The sequence below is a fragment of the Microcebus murinus genome, chromosome 23 (genome assembly GCF_040939455.1).
Source record: "Microcebus murinus isolate Inina chromosome 23, M.murinus_Inina_mat1.0, whole genome shotgun sequence".
Lineage (NCBI taxonomy): Eukaryota > Metazoa > Chordata > Mammalia > Primates > Cheirogaleidae > Microcebus > Microcebus murinus.
The window spans coordinates 12424145-12438463 of record NC_134126.1 but is presented as its reverse complement, the minus strand read 5'-3'; the positions used below and the strand labels follow the sequence as shown (position 1 = coordinate 12438463).

Genomic DNA, 14319 nt, shown 5'->3' with positions numbered 1-14319 from the left:
TCTTGGAAGTGCCTTCCTGAATATAGAATGAGGAGATAAAATTGAACAAGACTTGAGGATGTGAATATCTTCACACCACCTGCTATATAGTTTTACTCATTCAAACACATTCATCACAAGCTCTTCATGTGCCCTAACTCCCTCATACTTGTGTATGTGCAATAATGTCATTTCAGAATAAAGAAGGTAACACATTTTCTTCTAGTAAATACAATGTTTGCATCAGCAGCAACAAGTCTCATGACCACGAAGTCTTCTTTAAGCAAGTTAATCCTTCACCTTGCTGGGCTTCAAAGGATTACAGTAGATGACCATGCTTTAACTTTAAGTGTTCATAAGCCTTCCAGTAAAATAAAGTCTTATAAAATAAATGCCATGAACATAGTTTTGCTAACAACCAAAGGCAAGCGCTTTCTGCCTATGTTCTACTACACTCCTCCTTCAGTCTCTATACCCTGGTGAAAATAAGCATATGGCCAAATTTTTAAGACCAAGGCAGGCTTAGTTTAGCTCTTTTACTAAAAGAAATAAATCATCCATCTTTTTCCCTTTTAATAAACAACAGCAAAGTGATACTTGACCGCTTTTTATCCCTGACAGTATGGGTTATTGATGATCTTTTCCCTCCAAAAGTACCGGAGCCCGAATCTGGAAAATCAATTAGATTGCTCTTCAAGTGCCCTGGTTTGATATCCTTTGAAAGTGGTTTTAAACGCTGTGGTTCCCTGAAAACAAATTATAGAATAAAGACACCAAATAAATGCCTTCCTCTTAGGAAAAGGTTCAAGGGCCAGAAAGAGGTCTTGGGAAGAACTTAACCATTTATTTAGACAATTAGGTTAAAACCTAGAGTTTAATACCTAGTTTAGAAGATATTTTTGAAGCCAGCAAAAAAAAAAAAAAAAAAAAAAAAAAAACACCCCACTATATTGACAAGATTACCAAATGATAAGTAGTGGCTGAGGGCAAGGTTGGGGGGCGGGAAGAGGGGAGCCAAGTACACCCAGGAGATAAAGAGCCTCGACTTCCTGCAGTTTCAGTTCAGTTTGGTTTTTGTTTTCTTCTGCCGCAAGCTCTCTTCTGAGTCACTACATCTCTGCGGGTCCCCCTCAATGAGTTTCTCCCCATCTGTAACTTTAGCAACTGTTACAAAACATGCCAGGGTTCCTCTTCTGCTTTCCCCCTCTCCGGGGAGGGAAGGGAATAGTACGACTTGGGACCGTCATGACATCGTCCTATCTGCCTCTGATGAAACCGTCCGAGAGTGAGGCTGGAGAGGAGCCGCGTTTCACGAAAGGCCAAGGGCACCGGGCGGGAAATTCTGCCCAGACGCCGGGAAGCCCCAGGGCGTCTCTAGAAACCGGGGGTGTCCCCGCTGCGGTCTCCGCGGCAGGTTCAGGGACAGCCCAGGACTAGGTCCAGGGCAGGTGCCGGAAGGTGTCCGGGCGGGGGCAGAACTGACCCCGGGCGACGGGCAGAGGAGGCGAGGCCGCCCCACCGGCGTCCTGCACCTGCCTGTCCCCTCGTCGCCCCGCGCGCCCTGCGCCCTGCCGGGAACGGGACCCCGCGCCCTGCGCCCTGCCGGGAACGGGACCCCGCGCCCTGCGCCCTGCGCCCTGCCGGGAACGGGACCCCGCGCCCCGCGCCCTGCGCCCTGCAGGGAACGGGACCCCGCGCCCTGCGCCCTGCGCCCTGCCGGGAACGGGACCCCGCGCCCCGCGCCCTGCGCCCTGCAGGGAACGGGACCGCGCGGCGGCAGGACGAGGCGGGCAGACACCGGGCGCGGACCCCGCCTCGCGGACGCCCGTGTGGCGCTGGGCGGCGCACGTACCTCGGATGTAGGCGCACTTGCCCTCGTCCAGCTGGCTGGAGGCCGCGCCGCCCATGGCCGCGGCGGCTGTGCCCAGGCGGCCCGGCCCGCTCCGGGTGGACGCGACGGCGAGGCCCGCTCCGCGAGTGAGCGCCGTTCCCCGGCGGGCGAGGGCGTCGCCGTCTGGGGCGCCTCCTCCGGGCGCGCCCTCCGAGGAGCCGTGGGCCGGCCGGGCCCTCTGCCCGCCTCCGCGTCGCGGCTCGGGCGTCCAACCCGGGCTGCCGCCCGCACTGCCTGCACCCCGCCTTTCCACCTGTTTGGGGGCAGCCGAGCAACACCTTGGAGGAAGTGGACCATCCCCACGTGACCGCAAACCTCTGGAACCTTCCCCATTCACACCCTGTGGGGTGGAGCTCAAGCTCCCCGCCTCGCACGAGGAGTGCCGGCTCTTCCCGATTCCACGGGAACCTGTGAGAAATGCGAGCGTTCAGGCCCTCCGGCTCCACCTTCTGCTCACACTCACACACTCAATTACACACACTCACACTCACACACACACTCTCACACACACTCTCTCTTACACTCACACACACACACTCACACACACTCACACACCTACTCTCACACTCACACACATTCTCACACTCACACTCTCACACACACTCACACACACACTCTCACACACACTCACTCTCACACACACTCACTCTCACACACACTCACACACCCTCACTCTCACACACACACTCACACTCACACACTCACACACACTCACTCTCACACACACTCACACACACTCACACACCCTCACTCTCACACACACTCACACTCACACACTCTCACACACTCACACACTCTCACACACTCACACACTCTCACACTCACACACACTCTCACACACACACTCACACACTCACTCTCACACACACTCACACGCACTCACACGCACACACACTAACACACGCACACCCTATTCTGCGGTTTCACCGCTTCCCGGGACTCTGGTGCCCGCTGAAGTGGAGGGAGCAGTGGTGAGCTACACCTGCCTGCAGCCAGTCGGGCCAAGGAAGGGAAACGGAAAGCAAAAAATGGAAGAAAAAGAGGGAAAAACCAAGACTGGGTCCCACAATAGACTCCCAGACCTGAAATTCCTATTAATAAGACTTAATGAAAGTCCTGACACCTCTAGTTTCCATTCTTTTCCCTAACGAACTGGACCTGGATCGTTCGAGTGGGCATCTGTCCTTTTCCCACAACCGCTGTTTAGCTTGGCAGCCTCTCCAAACAGGACCGGCTTGGGTAGAGGGGTCACCACTGATTTCATCCTATTCTTAGTAGTCAGTTTCCTTAGCGACTCCTATTGACTTAACCTCAAGGTCAGATGGTCTGTACACACTAAAACCAGCCCTGAGGAGGACTTGGGAGGTTTTCCCACCGCTTCCCCCCCCCAAAGTTAATTAACTTGCACTTTAACAAAAATATTTCTCACATCTCACACCCAGTCTCTCCACCCTGCAGCCCAATCCATCATTACCAATTCCACTTTCAAAATATATCCACTAACCAACCAGTTCTCATCCACTGCCACCGCGCCACCTGCCCCATCATTTCTTACTTCCATCATTACAATAGTCGCTAAACGGTTTCCTCCTTCTTCAGAGGAAAAGCCACAGAGTCCAGCGCTTCCTCTCTGACCCCCTGTCCTACCACTCCCTGCTCTCTCTGTTCCAGCCCCACTTGTCTTTTTGTTCTTGACATATCAAGCTCAGGGCCTTAGCATTTGCTCTTCCTCGGGTAGTCACATGGGCTGCTCTCTAAGTCTCTCACTGCCTTCAAGTGTCCACTTAAATGTTAATAACTCAGAGAGGTTTTCCTTGACCCCTACGTAAACACCAGCCCTCAACCCCCTCCTGTCCTCACTGTTCATTATTTCTAATCACATCACTTCACCTCCTCTAACATACTCTTTGTCTGTCTTCCGCAACTGAGATATCAACTCCATAAGGTCAGGGATTTTTCTTTGTTGTCATTGTTTCTTGGTTTCTTAATTTTTTTTAATCATCAGGCTTTGTTTGTTTTTATTTTTCCCTGAGGGCAGGGAAATGTTTGTCTGTTATGTCCTCTGATACATCTCAAATGCCTGGAACAGCACCTGGCACATAGTAGGTGCCCAATAAGTAACCATTAAATAAGTGAATGAATTAAACACAAAATGTAAGAATCTGGACTCAATGACAGCTATGATCCAACCACTTAGTGATTTAAACTATTTCATGTTCAAATCTTCCTTTCATATATTCTAGTCAACTCTTGAAATTAAGTGTGTCTTCTTAGAGTGGTAATTTCTTTCATAATATAAATTGCTATAATTGTGCCACAAAATACAGTTTCAATATTGTCATTGAAAAAACTAATTTGAGTCTCCTGCCAGAAGTATAGTTTTAGCTTGTCAGCTCTTGTTTAGGAACACTCTGAGAAAGGACTCATGATTCCAATCTATCATGATTTGCTCATTTGTAACATTCACAGATGGAACAAGGCATTAATACAAGGAAGGATTTGTATGGTGTAGTATCCACAGGTTTGTAATTTGGCCAGTTCCAGCTTTGAATCACGTAATGGCCATATGATCTAGTCAAGTTGCTCAACTTACCTATTGCAGTCTCCTCATCTGTTAAGTGGAGCTGATAACATTCACCACTTGGGTTGTGGTCAAAATTAAGTTTCATCAGGTCCATGAATCACTTGACATATTCCCAGGAGCATAGTAAGTATTTATTAAATGGAAACTAGAATTGTTATTATTAGTAAGAGCAAGAGTGATCAAGAAAAGCAATTTTCTAGAGAAAGTGAAATTTTAATTGGACCTTTAAAATTATTGATGTTACATTAAGAAAGAGCTGCTGCTTCCTTTACCCCCAAACAAATAAAGTTCTTTTCCCCCAATGGTTTACAGAAAAAAATTAAGAAATTCATTATTTTAGTCATAGTATTTAATGTTTGCAAATCCTATGTGGGCATGATTTTATTAATCACACACTAAAAATAAGTCTCCAAGCAATTCAATAACTTTATGAACCAGATTCAATTTCTCACGATTCAAATCAGCTAGTTCAGAAAGTTTCCCATGCAATTTTAGTTTCTGTACTGTATCAGTGTACAGTATTTTGTATTAAAATACTCTTAAGACCATCTTTCAGTAAATATTAATACTAAAATAATTATGTTTTTAACATCTTCATTGAGATATAACTCACATAGCATAAAATTCACCCATTTAGGTTACCTTTTTCTTCAAAGGACCAACTTAGTTTAATAGGCATTTAATATCTTTAAAGTGTGTGTGTTTTGGGATTCCCTTGTATGTCATAGAACTATGAAGCCTTTGTTTGCCATGCTCTTGTTGGAGTTTGTGGCGTCTGTCTATTTAACTGCCTGCAGAGCAGAGACAGTCTCCAACATCTTTGTACTTCCCCAAGTACCTTATACTGCCTTGTAATGTAGCAGCAGGAACTCTGTAATTGATTAATTGATGAGTACACATGGCAGGTTACTAATTTAATCCTCACAAAAACCCATTGATGTAAGTATTATTATTATCACCATTTTACAGGTGAGGAAACCAAGGCCAAGAAGTTTAAGGAATTTAATTAAGCTCATCTGTGACCTAAGCTTGTCTGACTCCAGAGTTCATCCTCTTAATTATGATACTGCTTCATTTATCTAAAATCTTGATTTTATTTACATCAGTAATCCAGGCTTAACTATAGAAATTAGAGAACATAGATAAGTAAAAAGAAAAAAAGGAGGGAAATTAGCCAAATCAGTATCTTTAGATAACCTCAATTATCAGTTTGGTGTCAATTCCTATAGATTTATGTATAATTATAAATATTTTTATATAATTATAATTTATAAGTACATGTATATTGTTATAATTACTTATGTATCAAAATAATATGATGCTTTATATATATTCTATGGTCTGTATCATAATTTTTCATTTGTTATATTTCTACTTAAATATCTATATCTATAAATGTAGCTTAATTCATCCACCTACCAGCAAAGTGTAATCCCTGTTTCCCTACTGCTCAAAAACATTGAACATTTTTATATCTTTAAAATTATGTTATCAATAGTATCATTATTCCTTTTAATATTTGTCAATTTGAGGGTCAAAGTAGGTATCACATTCTATTGTTCAATTTACAAATTCTTAATGAGAAAGATTAATTATATTTTCCATGGGTTTGCTGGCCATAAGTATTCCTTCTTTGTGAATGCCTTCCATTTTTCTATTGATTTATTATTCTTATTGATGTGGAAGAGCTTTATACGTATATTAAAGTCGTTAACCTTTTTACTATAACACATTGCAAATTAAACACATTTTTCTTACTAAAACATATTTCCCTGTACTCTTTGTTGTACTTTCTCCTTTGAATATTGGCTAACCATAGAGAAATGGTAAAAACAATTAAATTTTTCTCTGGCACCTTCTCATCTTAGCACACTTCTTTCCCCCTTATCTTTATATAATTTCTAAAGAATGCCTAACTTAATAATATCTCTTATGGGTTGTTGTACATAGAATTTTTATACAAAACAGATTAACTGTTGAAAGTCGTGTTATGATTTTTTTTTAAAGAAGCTCCTCTACTTACTAGCTGCCTCATAAAATTGTTGTAATAATCTAATATATTCTGTCTTAGGGGCACAACCTTTAGGGTGGAAAAGTCTCGGCTCCAATACTCATTCTGATACTGAGTGGCCTCATGATCTTGGGAAATAACCTAAATTTTCTAAGCCTCATATTTTTTATCTTCAAAATGGGTATCTGTGAAAATTAAATGAGATCATATATATAATGCATATTAACATACCTAACATATATTTAGCATGCTTTCAATAAAGCTAGTATGCTGACAGAAAATAAATGAAAAGGTGCTTTAACTGTAATATAAATGTTAGATTTTTTTATTCATGTGTTTATTATAGTACTTTTGTTTTGTAACCAGCATATCAAACTTTTCCAGGAGACAGGCATTAGTGCCATTTTTGAAAGGGAAAAGGTGTATCTATTATATTTTAACTGTATTTTTTAAAAAATAGCTGTTTTCATAATACAAACTGTAGGCCGGGCGCGGTGGCTCACGCCTGTAATCCTAGCTCTCTGGGAGGCCGAGGCGGGCGGATTGCTCGAGGTCAGGAGTTCGAATCCAGCCTGAGCAAGAGCGAGACCCCGTCTCTACTATAAATAGAAAGACATTAATTGGCCAACTAATATATATAGAAAAAATTAGCCGGGCATGGTGGCGCATGCCTGTAGTCCCAGCCACTTGGGAGGCTGAGGCAGAAGGATCGCTTGAGCCCAGGAGTTTGAGGTTGCTGTGAGCTAGGCTGATGCCATGGCACTCATTCTAGCTTAGGCAACAAAGCAAGACTCTGTCTCAAAAAAAAAAAAAAAAAAAAAAATCATAATACAAACTGTAGAAAGCTAAAACTGAATAAAATCTTCTCTAGAGAGAACCTGTTGAAGATGTAATCAACCCCTCATCAATGATTATTGAAGTTGCAGGAGCTCCAGGTGTGGGTGGAATTTTTATTAGAAAAGGACATAGGTTGTTTTTTGTTTTTTTTTAAGTTGAGAAACATTTGCTCAATGTGTTTTTAAAATATGAATCATCTCAATTTTATGTAGACCTCAAGCATTGCTTAAGACTCTCAACACAGAGTAGATATCTAAGTACTTTCACAGAAACCAATAAAGTCTTAGAACTAGGATGACAAACTCTAGAACCAAAGACAAATGTAGATGCGTAGGTACCAATCTTCAAATCTAACAAAGATCAGACCAGCATACTTGCCCCTGTGAAAGCTATAGTCATATTATTGCCAAAGATTAATTAACAGATTCTACTGGTTCTTCTAAAGGCATGGCTTGAAACTACAGTACTTTGTATTTGGGGAAGTTAGTTTAGTGCTAGTGCACAAAGGAAAGAGTGCCACCTGCTGGACCGCCAATGATACTCCCTGTGGGGCCACAGCCTCCCGGCAGTGCGGGAAATGATACTGACTATATCCAAATCGAATCCATATGCCTGCACTTACATCAGTTTAACAGTCACTTGGCATTATTCGGCTATTTTTTACAAATACTAACATTCTAGATTCTTTTTCTCAGCTGACAAATGAATTATTCTTTCAGAACAGGGCGTTTCCTGCTAAATTTATTTTGGGGATTAATTCAGTTATTTTACAATGCAAGCTTGTACACATGTATAACATTTGTACACACAAAATGTGCTTATAACACACATTTTGACATTAATTATACTTTGTAAAGCACATTTTTGATGCTTTTTTTTCTTAGAGTCACAGTTCCGTCTTCTCTTTATAGTGCAAATGACCAACACAGTAATTCTGGTGAGGTGTCAATACTTACTGAGAAGTGATAGCCAGGGCTCTGAATCCTATTTTGGTGTGTGTGGATGGGGAATGGGAGGAAGTATTTGCAGTGGAACCCTAAGGGGACATGAGAACAGTGGGACTGATCCATCAAAGTGGGGAGAGGTATTATTTTATATCACTAATTAGAATTTTTGCACATGGTGATTTAAGAAAATGCAAGCTGAGTTAGTCTCATTATTGCTTTTCAATGCTCTATGTTGTACCCCTTTTTGCCTGAAATAAGGGCAGACTACTGTCTCAGCATTGCCTCCAATATACCTCTGATTGTTTGCACTCACACTTGGTGTGGGGAGTGGGGCAGAGATGTCCTGATTTATATGCCTTGTGTGTGGAAAGAATATACCATCTTCAACCTTGGCATGATTTTTTGTACCTGATTAAAGCTGTCTTCAGCCGGGCGTGGTGGCTCACGCCTGTAATCCTAGCACTTTGGGAGGCCGAGGCGGGCGGATTGCTCAAGGTCAGGAGTTCGAAACCACCCTGAGCGAGACCCCGTCTCTACCAAAAATAGAAATAAATTAATTGACCAGCTAAAAATATATATACAAAAAATTAGCTGGGCATGGTGGCGCATGCCTGTAGTCCCAGCTACTCGGGAGGCTGAGGCAGTAGGATCGCTGAGCCCGGGAGATTGATGAGATTGCTGTGAGCCAGGCTGACGCCATGGCACTCACTCTAGCCTGGGCAACAAAGTGAGACCCTGTCTCAAAAAAAAAAAAGAAAAAAAAGCTGTCTTCATCCACACTGCTTTAAATTCTTTTTTCTGTTTTGACATTGTACCGGTTATCAATTCATTTAGGTTACGAATGATAAAGCTATCATATTAAACTCCCTTATATGAACTCATTTAATCCAATTGCATGCCTCCTAAAATTTAGCTGAGATCATCTCACTGCCAGAATAACAGCATTGAAGGAGAAGAGGGAAAGAGTCATGTAGGAGCATGGGGTCCTTTAAAACACATTGTGGTAGTCTATCTCCAAACCAAGCCCATCCGTATCTTGTCTGGGATTTCTCTATTGTAGCTATTGAAGAAGGCTGTTTCTTTTCCCTGGGATTGATAAACTGGTAGGACATGAACATTTGTCCACCAGCAGGAGAATCCCTGATTAGAAGAAAAGAATTCTCTGATGACATCTCATTAGTCGAGCCCTGGCTTGCCCAGTTACACAAAACAATAAATACTTCCATTTTTGTTTGTTAAGCAAGTTTGAATTGGATTTCTGTCCTCCTTCCCAACCAAAAACATTTTGACAAGTAAAAGGCTTTAAATATAGTGCTTGTATGTAAGATTAAAACATTCTATAACTATACTCTACCCTTTATATAATTGACTAAAGCAAATATAAGCAGACTGCTTTCTATGAGTGACTCACAGCATATACCAACAAATAGCAGTTTCCACACTATATAACAGTTTACATTTCCAGTCATTTGTCATCCTCTAAAGTCAGCTTTGAAAATGGTTTCTTTTCATTCTCAATGTTTAATTAATTATTGACTACACATATACACTAATTCTGATTTACATTTAAAAGCAGCTGACTCAAAGAGCCAGATTTTGGTAAGACAATTAGCAGTCCTTCTGCACACCGTGACCTGAATAGATATAAATATAGTCCCATCTTACTCCCATTTCGATATAGGTTGGATCTTTGGCCCCTCCAAATCTCATATCGAAATTTGATGCCCAGTGTTGAATGTGGGTCCTGGTGGGAGGCGTGTGTGTCATGAGGGTGGATCCCTCATGAATGGCTTGGTGCCCTCCCCTCAATGAGTGAGCTCTCACTTTATTAGTTCATGCAAGAGCTGGTTGTTTAAAGGAGCCTGGCACCACCTCCTCTCTCTCTCTCTCCTCTCACCCTGTGACTCGCCTGCTTCCCCTTCACATTTCACTCCCACTGGAAGCTCCCTGAAGCCCTCCCCAGAAGCAGATGCAGACGTGATGCTTCTTGTCCAGCCTGCAGGACTGGGAGCCGATAAACCTCTTTTCTTTATAAATGACCCAGCCTCGGGCATTTCTCTACAGCAGTGCAAAACGGACGAATACATATTTTATTCATTTTTATAAAAAATTAGATTCATAAAATTCTAAATTTTAGTTCAAATCATGCTGCAATTGAATTAGGAAGCATGGCAGAGTTTGGGTTAGAACTAAATCAGATTGGCAGAAATTCTGCAACCTTAATTAATATGCTTTACATGGTGTTATTAAAGTTATAGCCAATATAAATTATATCATTTAATCTTAGAATTCTTGGAAATTAGCTACTATAAGAGCCACAGTAACTTTAATTTAGAGGGAGCCCAGTGTAATATTGAGCAATATTGAGAAAGCTATCACAAAAGTGAGTTATCTGTAGAAAACCAATTGGAGAACAGGTTAATATCAACCTTCTTGATTTTCAATGGAATTTGTGTGTGTTTTTGTTATTTGTTGAGTGGAGGGTGGTTTGCTTTGTTTTTTGGTTTTTTGAGACCTGCACTATGATATTAATGGCTATGGCTTGGTCTCTAATGCCTAGAACAGAACTGGGCTGGCTTATGGTCAGCACTCAATAAATGTTTATTGAATCAATGAGTGTTCTGCAATACACACAATCCTTGGTGCAGCAAGATTTTTTTCAGCAACTGCTATAGGTTGTAAGAAGTAGCCATTGTGGACTAAGCCAAAAGGAATTTCATGTGTCCTTTTTTCAAGCTTCCTCATCCTAATGTTAGAGAAACTGAGACCAGAAAAGGTAAAGTGGCTGCTCAACACAGAGATAGGAGTAGTATTTACTTAGCAAACATTTATCAAATACCCACTACTTGATAAATGCTTGGTACTGTTACAAACAATGGGGACACAGCAGAGCATAAATAAAGCAGACAAGGTCTCTGTCTTCAAGGAGCTTCAAGGAGCTCTGCTTTCCAGTCGGGAAAGATGATAAACATGTAAATGAATAAATAAGATATTTTCAGATCTTGATAAATGATGCTATTAAAATACTAATACAGAACATTATGGTGGAGAATGATGGAAGGTGGAGAGAAACATGGCTGACTCAGCTAGATCACTCAGCAGAGCATTCTCTAAGGACTGTCATGTGAGCCGAGCCCTGAATGATGAGGAGGCCGCCATGGAGGAAGAGCATGCAAAGTGCAAGTTAGACTGCTAATACAGTGGCCCAGCAGAAGGGAGGAACTTCATGACAAAGGAGAGCAAGGGGGAAACTGAAGACACACAGTCCTGGAGAAGGCAAGAGAGGATGAGGCGCAAAGCAACGTGGAAAGATTGGCCTTTGGTCTTGGACAGAGCCGGGATGCTTTTCCCACTGTCACTTGAGGGAAGGACAGGTGACTGAGCTCAGATGCAGGTGGGCTGCAGGATTTGGTGAAGAGCTGAGATGGTTCTTGACCAATTCCACTGGAGTTGAATCCAGTTTTCTCCAATCCTGCTTCAGAGTATAGCCATAGCCACCATTAGAATTGTCGTATTGGACACAATAAATGAAATTTTGAAAGGTGTGACTCCTACGTTTATTGATTTGCAGTGTGAAAATAGTCTGCAAACGTGATAATCTAAGTTTAGTGATCCAAAAGTGTTGTTATTTAATTAAATGGAATTATTATAGCACTATTCTTGTTTTGAGTTCAATATAAAAGAGACATGCTCCTCAGTTTTTAGTTATTCAAAGAAATAAAGTCAATGCACTCAGAAAGTGGAAAAAATCTAGGTCCTTGAAGTCATTATTGAACCACTGAATTAACCAACTCTGAAATAGCCCATTCCAGTTTTCTTGTTAGGTGAGTTAATAAGCATTGTTTAAGCCATTTTTATTGATTATTGTTACTTACAGCTGAAAGCATTTTAACAGGCATAGTATTTTATTGGAACAACTGGTGTACATCTAGATGAAAATAAAGCTCAGACCTTACACAAAAATAAATTCCAGATGAATGAAAACATAATCAAAACTAAAGGTAGCTATCGCCATTCCTAATTTGGTATGGTCATCAAAGTAGCAGAAATTTTCAAGTAAAAATTATGTTTTTTTTACTTTTAATTTGGTTACTCTAATGATACGTAAGGCATTTAAACCAGACAGTCTATATGGATAGATAATACAAATGCCAACGAAGACTGACAAATATTTTGTCATTAAGACATTTTTCATTATCCATTGTTCTCTCTTCCCATATTAATATGTTGTATGTAATTTGTTGTATACATGTAATATATTTCTTAAGCTATAAAATATTATGTATAATATTTTAGATAACATCATATCTTTTCCACAATTAAATATGAAACTCGTAGTAACTACATCTTTCCATTCTATCTGGTTTTATGTGTAAACACTGTTAGTCATTCTATCATTTTCTGTGAGCCCTCGAGGACAAAGACTACGGACAGTGACAGTGGTGTTGTATCCCCCGTACCTGCCATGACGCCTGGAGCATGAAGGCGCTCAGTAAAGGTGCGTTGAAAGAATAGATGAACGCACACGTGCGTAAGAGAAAATGGAGGGAAGGTCATTCTTTTTCTGCTTCTGCAGACTTGTGCAGTCAGAAAGAAAGAGAATAAGTCACTGAGGGTTCATGGTAAGTTCACAGACAAAGAAAGAGAGTTCATCTTCTTACCCAGTTCATAGACTCTGCGGAGATACTGCTCAGATTCTCCCTGGTTGCAGTTCTGAGAACTTGTAAGAGGGGTGAAGATAACATTTATTGAGTACCCACTGTGTACTGGGTATTGTACTAGACACTTTGATATATTATTTTATCTTCTCAGCAATCATATGAGGTAGAGGTCGTCCCTATTTTACAGATAAGGAAGGGGTTGTCTTCTAAAGATGCTACCCAGTCTATTCAACTGTGGGAATTAGCAAATCCTAAAACATTCAAATCTATGTAGCTCAATAGACTGAACTCGCCCTATCTAAGTTCAAAATTTACTATCTTCCTCAAGCAAGTGTTCTAACTTGGAAGCCAAGTTATAGAGTAGGGTAAAAAAGCAATAACACAGCAGCAGATCTTTTCTTAAATAAAACCATTGAAAAACTCTCATTGTAGCAATTCAAAAGGTACTTGCAACAAAGTAGTCAGAAATTCCACTAGGATTTACCTTGTTAGATTTCTTTTTAATTTACCATCCAGCTCTTTTGTGGGGAAATTTACAGATACAATGGATGAATATACTATTGCTTTTTGTTATCTTATGCTAATGAATATATCCACTAGAGTAGCTCTGATGGTAAAATTTTATGCGTCGATTTGCTTAGGCTATGGTGCCCAGCTGTTTGTTCAAACACTAGTCCAGAAATGGCTGTGAATATGCTTTGTAGATGTGATTAACATCTACAATCACTTAACTTTAAGTAAAGGAGATTACCCTCAGTACTGCAGGTGGGCCACATTCAATCAGTTGAAAGACATAATAGCAAAACTGAGGACTCCTGAAAAGGAAGGAATTCTGTCTCAAGACTACAACATAGAAATCCTGCCTGAGTTTCCAACCTCCTTGCCTACCCCCAAAATTTCAGACCCAAGACTGTAACATCAACTCTTGCCTAAGTTTCCAGCCTACAGGCCTGCCCTATAAATTCCAGACTTGCCAGCCCCTACAATTGCATGAGCCAATTCCTTAAAATAAATCTCTACAAATATATATACCCACATATGTATATATAATATATACATATAATATATACATACACATATATAATCATTTGTGTGAAGAGTATTCATAATGTTCATCTGCAAGAATTAAAAGCATTCAGAATACTTTTGGGTTTTTTTGGTCAGAAATTGCACTATCTTTTAAGTTTTGGGCACAAAAATATTAACATAGGGGCAATCAGAAATATTAAGCAGGTGCTCTAACTGGTATAAATATTTAGGGACCTTGGTTCTGTACATTTTGGCTCCTTCTGCTCCAACTCCTTAACCTCTTGTGGATTCACTCCTCCAGTTTTCTCTCCAGTCTCAGCACTTCTAAATGCAGTTGCCCTTTTGCACAGAGCTTTAATATATATGTATATGAGTTCTGT

The 14319-nt window shown here is 40.9% G+C and overlaps 1 protein-coding gene across 1 annotated transcript in view; it reads right to left on the bottom strand.

Annotated features, from left to right (window-relative positions):
- The window catches only part of NIBAN1 (niban apoptosis regulator 1), a 143910-nt gene extending 141766 nt beyond the window's left edge, over nt 1–2144 (bottom strand). Inside the window, exon 1 of the mRNA XM_012736170.3 lies at nt 1832–2144. Within this exon, the coding sequence (XP_012591624.2) occupies nt 1832–1886 (55 nt within the window). The 5' untranslated portion in view covers nt 1887–2144. The remainder of the gene's footprint in view (nt 1–1831) is intronic.
- Nucleotides 2145–14319: the final 12175 nt, after the last annotated feature.